At 36.5% G+C, this 15,010-nt stretch overlaps 1 protein-coding gene across 3 annotated transcripts in view; it reads left to right on the top strand.

Annotated features, from left to right (window-relative positions):
• The first annotated feature begins 4,063 nt into the window (after positions 1-4,063).
• Positions 4,064-15,010, top strand: part of LOC122066200 (probable 26S proteasome non-ATPase regulatory subunit 3) — a 22,152-nt gene continuing 11,205 nt past the window's right edge. The window contains exons 1-3 of one of the 3 annotated variants that reach the window (XM_042630025.1): positions 4,064-4,251; positions 4,354-4,433; positions 4,549-4,739. In XM_042630025.1, coding sequence (XP_042485959.1) covers positions 4,355-4,433; positions 4,549-4,739 — 270 coding nt within the window. In that variant the 5' untranslated portion in view covers positions 4,064-4,251; position 4,354. Of the gene's footprint in view, positions 4,281-4,344; positions 4,434-4,548; positions 4,740-15,010 lie in introns of all 3 variants that reach the window. The other 2 variants (XM_042630027.1, XM_042630028.1) reach the window with 2 other exon arrangements.

The raw sequence follows: 15,010 nt of genomic DNA, 5'->3' as shown, positions 1-15,010 counted from the left end.
AAATCGCAATTATAAATTGTGGTGAAACTAAAAATCGATTAATTATAGATTTTGTTGCAAAAAAAACTTCATCACTATAAAACCGTAGTTACAAATTTTGGAGCGCAAAATTCCGTAGCTAAAATCCGTAGTTATAGATTTTGTTGCACAAAAATATGCCACTATAAAAATGCAGTTACAAAATTTGGGGCACAAAATTACGTAGCTAAAATCCACAGCTATAGATTTGCTGTGGAAAAAAAAAAGCATTTAGAAATTCAAGGCAATAGATTTATAGCAGAACATTCGTAGCTAAATATCCATAGCTATAGATTTGCAGCGGAAAAAATTTGAAGATAGAAATCCACAGCAAACATTTGCAGTTAAATATCCACAACTATAGAATACTCTGTCCCTGCGATGTGAAATCCGTAGCTACATACTTAGTGACGGCACTTCTAGCTGCAGATTGCAAATCACAGGTAATCCACAGTAATAACCTATTGCTGTGGATTTTTAGACCTTTTATTGTGAAAAAACCACAGTTTATAAGCCTCCTTTGTTGTAGTATGTTTTTCACATTAAGCTACTCCTTGCTTGTAGCAATTTTTGTTTTAAAGATCAATACTCTCTCTCTCTCTCTCTCAATATAAGGGCACACGTGCATTTGCACATGTGATAGTTCACATGTGCAATGCTCACTATTCACATTTTTAACATATATATTTTATCTTCTGATCATGAGAATATGTGATTTGCATGTACAACTTTTATAGTATATATATATATATATATATAGATAGATAGATAGATAGCTAGATAGATATACCTCACAACACACCTCTTTACAAGAAGATAATCCCTACATATAGCATTCTCTTGCATTACATAGAGAAACCTTAATCCTTGAAAATACAAAATTACCCTAATAAACAATTCCAAAGAAAAAAAGCGAGCTCGCTGTTATTTGGGAAAACGTCACAAGTACTTCTTGAATTTAACTGAGACCAAGCTTCACCAATAACAAAACCTAATTCCTCAATTTTCAATTTTTACAGCCCTAACAAGCATCTAATGGAAAGAAATCAAAGAGAAAGTTTGGGGAGGGAGGGAGAAGCTCAAATAAATGGTTTCAATTAGTTCCATCATTGGCTTCAAATCCCTTTTGCTACTTGCCATCTAAAATGTCTAAAAGCAAAAATTAATTACAACTTAATTTTTGAATGCTCTTAAATAATAAGTTCTCATTTAATGAGATTAACCTTAAATGGGAACTAACAAATAAAACGAAAAAAAATAAAAAAAAATTTCAACCATAGATCACAAGAAAGAAAGGGGCGGGGGTAGGGGTGGATAGTGTTGTTTGGACGTAGGGGCATGGTGTAAGCAAATAATGTAATGGTAATGAATATATATGACTTATCTATTAATGATTCGTTAAGATATCCTTGTGCTGATTGGTGTAGAAATGCACAACACCAAAGATGGAAGACATGGAGTTGGTTCATATCAAACAATATTGTCCCTAAGGTTCTTAAATGCTCCAATGCATGCATACCGAGTTGACCATGTGTTTATACCTCTAAGATACAGTAACTCCCTAATCACATAAGGTGCACCCTTAAAATGAGATTACACAGGGAGGTCCAAAGGCTATACTTATTACTCAGAGACTCAGAATATTGGGTTTATACAGAAATTCCGAATGATGATTATGCAGAGACTTAAAAGAATATAATACAAAGACTCAGAAAAACATAATCACTCTATGGTTTATGTAGAACAAAATATAATGTACCACTGCTAATGTTGCACTAATCTGTTTTGTTTGAAAAAATGGAGTCATAATATTGTTTTAATGGCCTTCGTAATCAAATGTAATTAATTGATAAACATTCTGATAAGAATAGGGATGGGAGTCAAGGGCCACAGATCCTGCGTATTGGGTTCTTTGTTCCACAAATGAAGTCTCTAGCATGATTTGGGCCTTGGTGATGCTTTTATGAATGATTAATTCTGACCGTTATACCCTTTCATCTCTTGGGGGCTAAATGATGTTGAATGTTATATCCTTTTTTAGGTACAAAGGATATCTCAGTGAATCATGAACAAAAAAGTCTTATAGTCATTGCCAACCTAACTCCATTGTCATCTATCTTTGGTGTGCATTACATTAATTAGTACAAAGAGTCTTACAATCTTAAGGTTTTTCAACACGTCAATGTTCGTACACTATGTTGACCATGCGTTTATACCTCCAAGATGAAGCAACTCCCTAATCACATAAGGTCCACCTGCGATTACAAAGAGAAGTCCAAAGGCTATACTCATTACTCAGACATTTAAAATACTGGGTATACATAAAATCTCCTAATATTGATTGTATTTAGACTCAAAAGAACCACTAAGACTCAGAAAAACATAAGCAGTCTTTGGTTTGTGTAGACCAAAATACAAGACTTAGAAGAACAAAAGCACTCTCTAGTTTGTTGTTAATTCCTTATTTTCTGTCAAATTCTCAGACCTATAAGTATATATATATATATATATATATATATATCTAGACAACATACTTTTACTGTATGGTGTGTATCTGTTGATATATAAATGTATTTGTACACCCGTATATAGGCCCAATCAAGACTGCCTGTTTTTAAACCCTGAACTGGCTTGACCTGATTATTAATAGGTCATTCTTGGTGCAAGGGTGCTACCCGACAGGCAATTAAGTGGGACCAATCGATTAAAATCCTGACTCAGCCGAACATGTTCAAAACCCGTTTATAGCCAGCTTAGAGCTCTTTTGGAGCCTGTTTTCCAAGCTCAACATATTTAAAGATAATTTAAAGCCCAATTACAGCCCATTTTGAGTTCAGTTATAACCCTTTAAAGAAAAATGTGTCGGACAACGTTTAAAGCCCGATTATTGGTTACCTAATTAAAGATTAGTACCCCACCATTGGTTACAAATGGGACCATGCCTAGTATACGAGGACCAATTACTTAAACGGCTGGTAACAATGCAAAGTCCTAAAGTGGAGAAGCTTGATTAGGTCTGACTGAAACCGGCAAGGCCTGTTCGATTGATACCCCTATGTAGACCAGACCCATACCCACACCCGCACTCTACCTTGGCCTTGGCCCAACTTGGCAGGAGAAATATTTTGAAACTTTGACACATAAAATCCAACACATGGTGGGTCGGGTGGCAAGAAGAAGAAGGGGTAGGAGTGGGTGTCTGGTCGAAAGGACCATGATCAGAGAAGAAGTGGTGGGGTTAAAATTGTCAGAAGTGGTCCTTAGTTGTGGGAGGAACACTATTTTGAGGGGTTTTTTTGGGTGGGTGGGTGGTTAACTGAGTGGGTAGCTTCTTACAGAAAAACTTTATTTCTTGTAATTTTGCAATTTTTCCTACATTTTATTGGACTAATGGTTCTTGTTCGAGTCTATGGTTGGGTCTAATCCAATACTAGGGGTGTCAAAACCTAGCTCCAACCAATAAAACAATCAAAAACCCTAGACCAAATCAAACCTACCTTATTGAATTGGTTTTGGACTGAGGTATGTTGAGACTAATTAGAAACTGGGTCAAACTGAACCAACCAATAATCAAACCAAATAAAATCAATAAAAAAAAAGTTGTTATGAGGTTATAAATAGATACATTAATTATCTATTTTTTACTATATTAGAATATTTGTTGTTGTAAAGGGAATTATTACAAATCAATGAATATGAGGTTATGAATTGAGAAATTGATTTGTAAATTGTAATATTGCTTCTATTGATCTTTCCTTTACAATGATAAACCATGATTTCATCACAAATTTGAAGTGTTTTCGTTAAATCTTTCGTCACCAAGGTTTACCTGAGTATCAATTTCATCATGGTTCAAGCCAGATAACAAATCGATCTAAACCGATAGTAACTCGATATTGAAAAACCAAAATAAATCGCATCCAAATTGGACTAAAACCGACAAAAAACTGAAGTTTTGGTCATCCTCATTCTTAGAGGAAATTGATTCAGCCTGATCGAAACCAAACCAAACCGAACCGACCGTTTGGGAACCTATCAGGACCAATGCGATCCTTTTTTCATCTTGCTACTCCACCACTTCCATCTTGCAGAGAAAGAAAGAGGATACTGAAGTTAAAAGTCTAAGGTCTAAAGTCTTCAGTGGAAGTTTGGAACTTGGAACCCTAGTTTATCAATAGCGGATCGCGCAGATCCATACGAGCTCTAATTCAAGTTATTCTACTGATCGTAGAGGTGGATTCTTAGTGATTCTCTCTCTCTTTGTAATTCCTAAACTCGCATATTTTCTCTCCCGACTCCTTTGTATATTCTGTTATCTAACTGTAGTTTCTACAGGATGACGAAAGATGTGGAGATGAAAGAGCTTCATGCTCCTTCGAATTCTGCTTCATCTACTGCTCCATCAACTTTGCAGCGTAAGAAATGATATAAAACCTTAGTTTCTCTATCAATTTTTTTGGGTGTGGGCAGGGATTGTTCCAAATTTCAATTTCAGTGTCTGAGTCATTTTTTTGGGGGGAGGAATTTCAGATTTGAAGGAGATAGCTTCTCTGTTAGAGACAGGCGCTTATGCCAGGGAGGTTCGCCGGGTCGTACGGGCTGTTCGCCTCACAATCGCAGTGAGACGGAAGCTTAAGGCGCCTGTGCTATACGCATTCCTCAATTTTTCTCTTGTGACAGGCTCAGATGCCCACACCCGTTTATGCTCCTATCTTCCCAAGGTAACCCGTGAACCCAATTTTTCTCTTGTGTTTAGTTCTGATGAAATGGTTGTGCTTGTTCTTTAACGTATTATCGTAACGACATCACTTGAACACGAAGTGTTTTAATTGTTCCTTCTGAGGTAAAATTGGGTTTCACCCATCTTAATTCATTTATAGTAACCGTGTGATGCAATCTGTTTAAGAACCAGCGCATGTAACTGACATCCTGGTCAACAATATGGTTGTAGTCAGTTTCTCATTCCCATGATTTCAGCATTCTATTAAACTAGGCTAGCAGATTGATGTGAACATTGTGTTAAGAACATACCAAAAAAATGAAGGTACAAATATGACTAGATTGATGCCTTCCATGATATGTTGGACCTTGTCAGAAGTTCCTTTGGTAATTGATGACGAGCTAACTTCACTGTAAACCATTGTTTAAAGTCACAGAAGCTTGTTGTTAAAGTTGCCAGTTATTATTTTATGGTCCAATGATGTTTGACTTGTTCTTATCACAAAGTTGAGCTATGCTAACCAAATCGCAATCACTCTTTATAACTAGAGTATTATTGAAGACTATGGACTAAAGAAAAGATGTTTATGTGGAAGTTTTGACATAATAGGTTTTATCAAACCACCCATACTTTCTGTATGAATCAGTTCCCTATTTGTGTTGGGCTTATGATCAAGTAAGTTCACTGAGGGAATGGGAAACAACAGGTTATGGCATTATCTATGTGTATGTCTATCTTGATTTGTTCAAGAAAGTAACAATGTATGTAATATCCTATTTCCTGATTGTAGTAACACTTTTAAGCTGAGTCATGATTCATCAATAGTCTCAAGCCTCGCTACGGCTGCTTCTAAACAGCTTGTGGGTTTGTTTGAAACATTCATATTTTCTGCTTTGGTCCTTATAAGTTAGTCAGATTGTTTTGATTATGGTAGAAGCTGAGCTTGAGGGCCTGAGGCTATATCTTCTTTAATCCTGTAATTAAGATGCTCCTAGCTAATGAACTAGTTAGGTACTGGTCAGATGATCCAGTAGAAGTGAAGTGGAACCCATTGGGGCTAGTTTGTGTAAGTTGACATTTGACAAGTGTTCACTTAGGACAAGTGGAGATCAAAGCAGTGCAAACTTTACAAGACATTGTCAGCTGTCTCAGCTGGTAAAGACCTTGCCTTGTTGATGTAGGCCTTCGGATCGAATGCCTCCTTCAGCTTGTGCATGTGGGCCTCCCCTATCACCCCGATCCGCCACCACGCTTTGGCACGAAGGAGATTGGATCAATTTCAAAAAGGGGGGAGGGGGGCTTTGAAAATAGTTAGTTGTTATAATTCATTTGTTTTATCCCAACTGTTAGTTCTTCTCTTCTTTTATTTTCTTCTCCTTTCTTTTCCTCTTAGACCTATTTCTTAAACCTGTTGCATACCCTGCCCTAATGATACAGCAGTTCCCCCCCCCCCCCCCCTCATTGGTTTTGATCTCTCTCTACTCCATCTCCCTCTCACCCTAAGATTTGGGTTGAACGAAGCCTCCCCAGGGAGACCAAACCCCTGGAGCCTCACCTCATTAGGCATTAATTCATCCCTGCTGTGAGAGTCGATGCCTGCAACTCAGATTGGCTCAAAGATACCTCCAGATCTGATTTCAGAGGGAAAACACCCTCTCTTCACTTACTGTTTTAGGTGCCTTTAGTTGCATTCAACAGAGCTAGGGTTCATAGGAGAGGGTTCTCTACAATCAAGCAGTGCTATTCCACTGATTTTTCTTCTCCCTGTTGTGAGGTTGAAGAAGACCCATGCCGACATTGTACATGTCACCATATCATCCCCTTTACACAATTTTCACCCCCTTATAAAGTTAAATATATTTACATAACTGTCACTATCTTTTGATGCTGACACATTTAGAGCTTGGGTGGGCCCGTAAGCGATCTAAACCGGATTTTTGGAACCCTGGATTGTATCATTATTAAGCGGGAGATCTAAATGGACACGTTGGACAATAGAGATTAGAGGTTGTACAATTCCTGGAGGATATGACTTTGGAGATAGGAATAAGGGGACTTCAGTATTAGAATTTGTTGTGTCTTATGATTTATCAATAGTAAACATATGGTTGAAAATATAATATTTAATAACCTTCCAAAGTGGAAACAATAGTAGCCAAATAGGCTTCTTTCTAACTAGAAGGGCTGATAGGTTATTTTGTAAAGAGTGTGAGGTTATACCTGTGGAGAGCTTAACCACACAACATAGATGGTCATAGATGTGTTTTAAAATGTTGAATTGTAGGAATTGTAGATTATTTGTCCTAAGATTAGATGGTGGAACTTGAAAAGGGAAAACTTAGACATTTATTGATAAATTAGTAACATAGGGAACGTGGGACTTCGATGAGAACTCTAATATGACAGGGAACGAGATGGCTACTTATCTTAAGAATGTAGTTAAAGAAGTTCTAGGCGAATCTAAAGGAGAGCAACATACATCTAGGGAAACTTGGTGGTGAGATGATAAAGCTCAAGCAATCATTACTGGTAAGAAATCTAGTTTCAAACTTGGCAAAGGACTAAGGATGAGGAGGATTTGAAAAAGTATAATTTGCTAACAATGAATTTAAGAAGATATAGGGAAAGCAAGGACTACAAAATATGAGGATCTCTACAACAATTTAGGCACAAAGGAAGGGAAAAAAGATATCTATAAACTTAGCTAAAATGAGGGAAAGGAAGAGTAGATATTTCAACTATATTAGATGCATTCAAAATGAGGAGGATATTGTATTTAAAAGTGATGAGGAGATTAAAGAGATTGAAAAACTATTTTTACAACTAACTAAATGAAAACATACAAGTAATAGTGTTTGAGAAGGTTGTAATAATAATAATCAAGAAACCACAAATCTTAGATGTATATGGAAAATTAGGATGTCTGAAGTAAGGTTGTGTTTTGGATGTTATGAAAAGAAAAGATAAGAGAAGAGAAGAGAAGAATGGAAAGGGGAAAAAAAAAATCTTGCTGTTTGTTTGCCTAAAGTAAAGAAAAGAAAAATATATTTTTTAATATTTGTGAAATTATAATGCACATATCCAGAAGTCTAAGTATTTCAATAATTGGCTGAGGAATCCACAACCACTTTGTGGGCATTGTGCAAAAGTTCCCATTTTGAATAATAACTAATCAGCATTGTGGTCTTTACCCAAAAGAAAAAAAAGAAAAAGAAAAATCAGTGTTGTGGATACAAAGACATTCGTGTTGAATCCAGATTGAGAATGTAACTGTGAAGCTCCTGCACATAGGAAGTATATCCCAGATTTGTTGAAGCTTTGATCAAGAAGACCATAGTCTAGCTGTTGGGTTTTATACCAGAGCTATGCATCTGAGAAGCCTCAAGCAAAGTCATCTCCGAATGAGGTCTCCTCTCTCAACCATATTGTCTCCGAATAAGCTCCTCCACATCAAAGAATCCATTTTTCCTAAATAAATCCAAGACAGTCCCCATGTCCGAGACCACGTATCGCACGGAAACCTTTGGAACTGTTCAAAAAGACTATGAAATTCAGAAATAATAAAGTTGTTGCCCAAGAAATCATCTCTTTTTCTTGCTTTTTCTCTTCTTTCGTTTTTGGGGCCCTGAATTTGCATACCTTGCAAATCCAACTGCGTAATTAAAAATGTTCTCAACACAGCAACTGCCATCACCTGGCTCTTGAAAACCAACCCACCACCCCCTTTATCTTTTGTGGTTCTCAGCTCCTCTCACTCCATGCTTCAAGATCATTATGAACAGAACACTGATTGCCTTTGGTGCTAAAAACTCTACAATATACTTTCGTGGCGTTCTTTCATTCTGATCTAAGGTTGTTCTCTTCTGTTGAATTTTAAGGCACGGGTTTTGTCTGGTTCCCCTCAATTGAACTGGTGCGCATTTGGGAGATGGTCGGCATATAGTGGCAGATCTAGTTGTGGAAGCCCAAATGGCCCTTCTCAAATGTCCTCACTGCCATCAATGCCAATGAATGGCTAAGATGAAGCTTGGGATATGCGTTACGCTGCAGTTAGGCAAATTGTGATGATGAAGATGAACGATGAACTGCTCGAGAAAACCCAGTTTTTGTTGTGAAAGCGAGACATTTTTAATGAAGATTAAAGAAAAGTTCATGGTTTCCAGGGTAAATTTTAAATTTCAAAGGAAGAATCTTCTTTTGGTCCCAAAGATGCCAAATGATTAGAAAATTCATGTAACCACCCAAGAAAACAGTATGCAGTATTTGTTGTTTGAGCATTTTTCTTTTCTTGGATACCAAACACAATCTAACAACAATCATAACCTTATCCCAACTAATTGGGGTCAGTTACATGGATCCAATATGGTCTAAAAAAAAAAAAACTAAAATGGAAGTAAAAGGAGGTAGGGTGTAACATGAGCAAGGATTAAAGTATCGGTATCGGTCGGCCAAAATTAAGATACGTATCGGAGGGTATCGTATCGTATCGGAGATACACTAAGATACGCTAAAGATACACACATAAATGGATAGGAAACATTTTTTTAAACACTTTTGCATAAAGAATTTGTTAAAAAAAACTATTGATAACATGTATTATGCACAAACACTAAATTGAGGGTATCGTACTAAGAATTCAAGGTTTGTAGTTGTCCTATAAATGTAAAATCCTTGTTCCCAACCTTGATTTCCACTTTAATTAGAAAGAAATATGGATGACAGGAACTTTGGAACAAAAACCCTTCAAAAAATCGTGTTTTTTTGAAAAATTACCCATCTTGACCATTATATGACCGTATCGCATTGTATCGGTACATATCGATACTCATCGATACGTATCGATACTCACTGATACGTACCGATATATATCGATACTCACCGATACGTGTCGATATATACCGATACGTACCGATCGATACATACCGATACTCACCGATACGTACCAATACATACCGAAACGTATATTTTACCTCAATTTTATATTTTTCATAGAGTCGTATCGAGGCATATCGTATCGTATCGTATCGATGTGTATTGGTGGTGTATTGATGCATATCGGTATGTATTATAGGATATATATCGATACGAAAGGATTTTAAAAATTTCATGTATCGTATCGGTGTGTACCGTATCGGTCGGCTAAATTTAAGATACGTATCGGAGGGTATCGTATCGGTATCGGAGATACTTAAAACCATGAACATGAGGTAAGAGAAGTCAAAAGAGCATCACAGGAACATCCCCTACAAGGGATCGGCTACGTGAGTCCTTTTCCTCCACATTATTTTATCCACAATCATACTAGAATCGAGCCCTACCATATGCATATCCTTTCTTACCACTTCGTTAATGGTCATTTTAGGCATGCCTCTACTTCTTCTGGCTCCTTCTAAATGAATATGTTCACTCTTCTTTACTGGGGCATCCGTGGGTCTCTGTTGTACATGACCATACCACCTCAACTGGCTCTCGCGGAGCTTGTCCTAGATTGGTGTAACCCTTTAAATCGTTTCTAATGCAGTCATTCTTTACTCTATCTCTCTTGGTCTTGTGCACATCATTCTGAATATTCTCATCTCCGCCACACCCAATTTATTCAAATTACTTTTCTTGACTGCCCAACACTCCGCACTATATGTCATTGCTGGTTTTATTACTGTCTAGTAGAATTTTCCCTGAGTTTAACTGGCATGCGTTTGTCACATAACACTCCTGACGCATCTCTCCACAACCGAACACAACCTAAATGAAACTCTAAAGACGATGAAAATTGGTAAAATAGTACGCCCAGATGGTATTTAGGTAGAGTTGTGGATGAGCTTAGGAATTAGACTAATAACTTGGCTAAGTTATTTAATAAGACTATGAGCATAAGAAGAATGCTAGATGAATGAGGGAAAAGCACTGGAGTTCTGATTTATAAAATAAAGGAGATATTCAAAGTTGTAAGTACTATAAAGGAATAAAATTTATGAGCCATACTATGAAATTATGGTCATAGTTTTTAAGGCGGTAAGGAGACGGAGGCGTTTGAGGGTTTTTTGGAGTGACTTAGCAATAAGGTGGGCATAAAGCGTCGCCTTATTGACTAAAGCATTCCTGTGTAATTTTTTTATAAAACCAATCTATTTTGCTCAAATCCTAGTTGAATCCTATAACTCATATGTTAAATAAATATTAAAGGTTCATATTCATATTAATGTAAGATATTCATCAAGAAAACAAATCAATAAAGTGAATAAACTAAGTTCATCAATCATCAATCATCAATCATCAATCATCATAACAAATTAACATATAATATAAATACATAATTATGAAGCAAAATTATAAAAATCAAGAAAAGAAGACATAAAAAATACAAGTATTTATTATACTTACCTCTATGATGCCAAAATGAGTGCCTAAGTCCTAAGATCATCCACTATATTTCTACTCCTGTCAATGAAGAATGAAGCTCACCGCTGCCGGAGCAAACTCACCCTACCGGAGCAAAATGGTAGTGGTTCTTCCTTATTCCTTGATTCCTTCTCAAAGCCCTTTCTTAAAACCCTTGACAAAATCCAAACCCTGTTTGTAAATCGTGTTTTTGTTTTGGTTATTTTTGGTAGAGTAAAGTTGATCCCATACATCTCAAGTGTTAATAAAATCATACACCTACCAATAAAAAATCTATATTTGGAATCTTCATCAAGTAATTTTAAAATGTGTAAAAAAAAAAAAAAAAAACCCATAAGGCGCCACTTCACGTAAGGCGGAGCACTGCCTTACCATTTCTAGACCGCATCAGTGCCAAGGCGCTAGTAAGGCGTCGCCTTAGCAGCACCTTAAAAACTATGATTATGATACAGAGTAAAAACTTTCTTGAGACAAGAAACTAATATTTCGGATAACTAATTTGGTTTTATACTAGGAAGATTAACCATGGAAGCTATTTATTTGTTTGGGAGACTAATGTAAATATTTAAAAAATTTAAGAAGGATCTCCATATGGCCTTTGTTGGCTTAAAAAAGCTTATGATAATAGTCCCTAGAGAGTTAATTTGGCAAGTGTTAAGAGAAGAAAGTGTTTCGAGTAAATATGTGGGCGTAGTTGAAGATGTGTATGATGGTGTGGTAATTAGAGTAAGAATATTGGGGTGGGGGGAAAGTGAATTCCCAGTTACAACTGGATTAAGTCAATTATCGTCTCTAAACTGAATTTTCTTGCACTAATCATAGATGAGCTAACTCAAGATTAGATAGCTTGGTGTATGCTTCTTGCTGATATTGTTTTGGTGGATGAAACGAAGTAGAAATAAAGTTAGAATTATGGTTTCCAACCTTTGAATAGACTGGTTTTAAGTTAACAAAAACAGAGTATATGGTATGTAACTTTAGTAACAAAAGGACTGAAAGTGGGGTGGTGAAAATTGATGGTAGGGAGATAATACAAAGTGGAAATTTTAGGTATCTAGGTTCAATCATAATATTGACATATTCCTTTAAAACTTAAAAGGAAAATTTTATGGGACAATTATACAACTAGCAATGATGTATGGAGCTGAATGTAAGAAACAACATACAAACAAACTTAATGTAGCTGTAATGAGAATTTGAGATGAATGAGTGGTAAGACTGGAAAATATAAAATAAGGAATGAACAATTTCGAGCTAATTTAGGCGTAGCTCCGAAACATGATAAGTTGTGAGAGTCGTTTGAGGTGGCATAGACATGTACAACAAAGATCTTTGAATGCTTCAGTATGGAGGGATGATTTGATTCAGATTGAAGGAATTAAAAGAGCTAGGGGTAGGCCTAAAATAACTATAGAAGAAGTGGTGAGGAAAGAAATGCATAGCTTAGGAGTAGTTACAAGTATGGCTTTGAGTAGAGTTTACTGTAGAAATAGGATCCATGTGGCGGACCCCATTTAGTTGGGATAAGGCTGAGTTGAGATGAGCATTGATGGTCAATAGAAGCTACTTGTTAGTTAAAGTAAGACCAGTGGCAAGTCTGTAATTATATTGAAGTTCTGGACCCTCAATGAAAAGAAAAAAACAGAAATTTGGGGTGACAATAATTTTATTTGGAGAGTTGGACCTTTCTGTAATTATAACTCCTAACAGTACTAAAAAATGATCTAAACATTTGTGACCTGTTAATAAATATTGATTCTGTCCGTAAATGCAAAGTCACAAAGTCTGAACTTTCTTCCACCTGTTGACACCAACAGTACATACGGAAGGTAGATTTCCTTTTCCATTTTTCCAGCCACTCACCCAGAAGTCCAAATCACTCGTGAATTTAAGGCTAAGCTCGCTATACTTAACCCTCTTGATTCCAAACCCCAAACCCGATAAATTTTATAATATATTTCTGAAACCCAAACTGGGTGGTAGTCGAGGAACCAGCTTTCAAACTCAATATAGAACTCTCAGCTCAAACAATCTTTCATCCTCAGATTCTGCATTCTGGGTCACTTCAAGAGTAGCAAACCCCCTCCCAATCCCAACCCTGTTGTGAAACAGGGTAGGGTATACTATTTGAAATTCAATCATCAATCAATAACAGAGAAAGAAGCCTGACCCAATTTGAAGAGAAAAATAAAGCAGCCTCAGGAGAGATTGAATCACTAGTTGAACCTGGAACCAGATTACACACATGCACTACCAGCACACTGCTTGAACTTGCCTTAAAATCAAAATTACACAGGGATACATTGAGGCTTAAGACTCATATAATGGATATAGTTTCTACCTAAATTCCTAATCACTTCATGACTCAAAACTCCCTATTAGACTCGAATTCTAAACATTTGCTTGCAAATGTCTAAAACTAAGACTGACACTAATCATCGAAGGGGTTGAACGCCCAGTTCTCAAAGAGGGCCCCCCTGGTCATACGAATCATCTGGCATGGGTGATTGAGCTGTCCAGATATATGATTTGTCTGCTCATTGGAATTCACAACTAAATGTGTCTCTATTTGGACTCTAAAACTTATTATTTATCCTTATCCCACACTTGACACACGACTCTCATATTTGAGCTTATGTATTGCCTCATTTTACAAAATAAATTCCTTTAGCTAAACCCTTAGGAACTGTATAACCATGGATGGACTCTATTTTAATTTTTAACCACAATCAAGCCCAAAACCTCTTAAATCGAAGCCCAATCAGGCAGTCTTGACAGTATCTCTTCTTGCATAGAACTTTAAGAATAAGCCTATCAAGAGAGGTTATGAACCATATGTTCAACTTTACAAGCTTGAATAAGTGTTGGTCCAATCTATCTGGTGGTGGAAATCGAAGATTACAAGAGGAATCCTGGGCTTAAGTCCCAGATGATCATCCAGTGTTGTATCCCATGCTACACATTGTTGCAGGATAATTTAATAATATTAATTAGTTTCAATTTTTTTTTTTTTTTTAAAGAGCTAGAGGTCTTTATTTGTCTAAGTCGACTTGTAATGTTAATGGGAATAATTAACTGGTCCATTTTTTGTATTCTAACTCAATTAAGTCTAGTTGTATTTGACAATCTAGCCAACTTTTTTAGCCTTTCTTTATTCTTTCTTTCCTTTATTAGAACTAGGAATCGGTAAAAGTTTCACTTGGAATTTCATGCACAAGAGAAGAGAAACAGAACTTGTACATTCACATTAGGAAAATCCTTAATTTTGGTTTCAAAGGAAAAATATCTTTTCATTGGAAGCCCACAAAGAGCAATGAGATGGACAATGATTTAGCTAAACTGGGGGGTGTTTGTCAAATATTATGTTTCGGGGTTAGTATACCTACAAGGCCGTGTTCTTATCTTTGATCTTTCTCTGCTGGTTTGTAGGCTTTGGCCTTGCTTTTCTTTGTGTTGTTCTACATTGGTGGTTTTTGCAATACAAGTTTTTGTTAGTTCCCAACACCACTATAGTTGTCAAGGCATCGCCTAGGCGATGACTAGGCGTCCAGGCGGTTTGCCTAGGGCCTAGGCGACAGCCGCTTTGTTGCACTGCATGTCGCCTTGTGTTTCGGCACTTATTTATGCCAAATATCATTCAAGTAAATATTTTTAATAGTTGTTATTTCATTTACTTAAGATCATAGTTTTTAAGGCGACGCCTTACTAGCGCCTTAGCGCTGATGTGGTCTAGAGATGGTAAGGCAGTGCTCCGCCTTACGTGAAGTGGCTCCTTATGGTTTTTTTTTTTTTTTTTTTTTTTAAACACATTTTAAAATTACTTAATGAAGATTTCAAATATAGATTTTTTATTGGTAGGTGTATGATTTTATT

The sequence above is a fragment of the Macadamia integrifolia genome, unplaced genomic scaffold, assembly GCF_013358625.1.
Source record: "Macadamia integrifolia cultivar HAES 741 unplaced genomic scaffold, SCU_Mint_v3 scaffold2288, whole genome shotgun sequence".
Taxonomy (NCBI): domain Eukaryota; kingdom Viridiplantae; phylum Streptophyta; class Magnoliopsida; order Proteales; family Proteaceae; genus Macadamia; species Macadamia integrifolia.
This window is presented reverse-complemented; position numbering and strand designations above follow the sequence as displayed.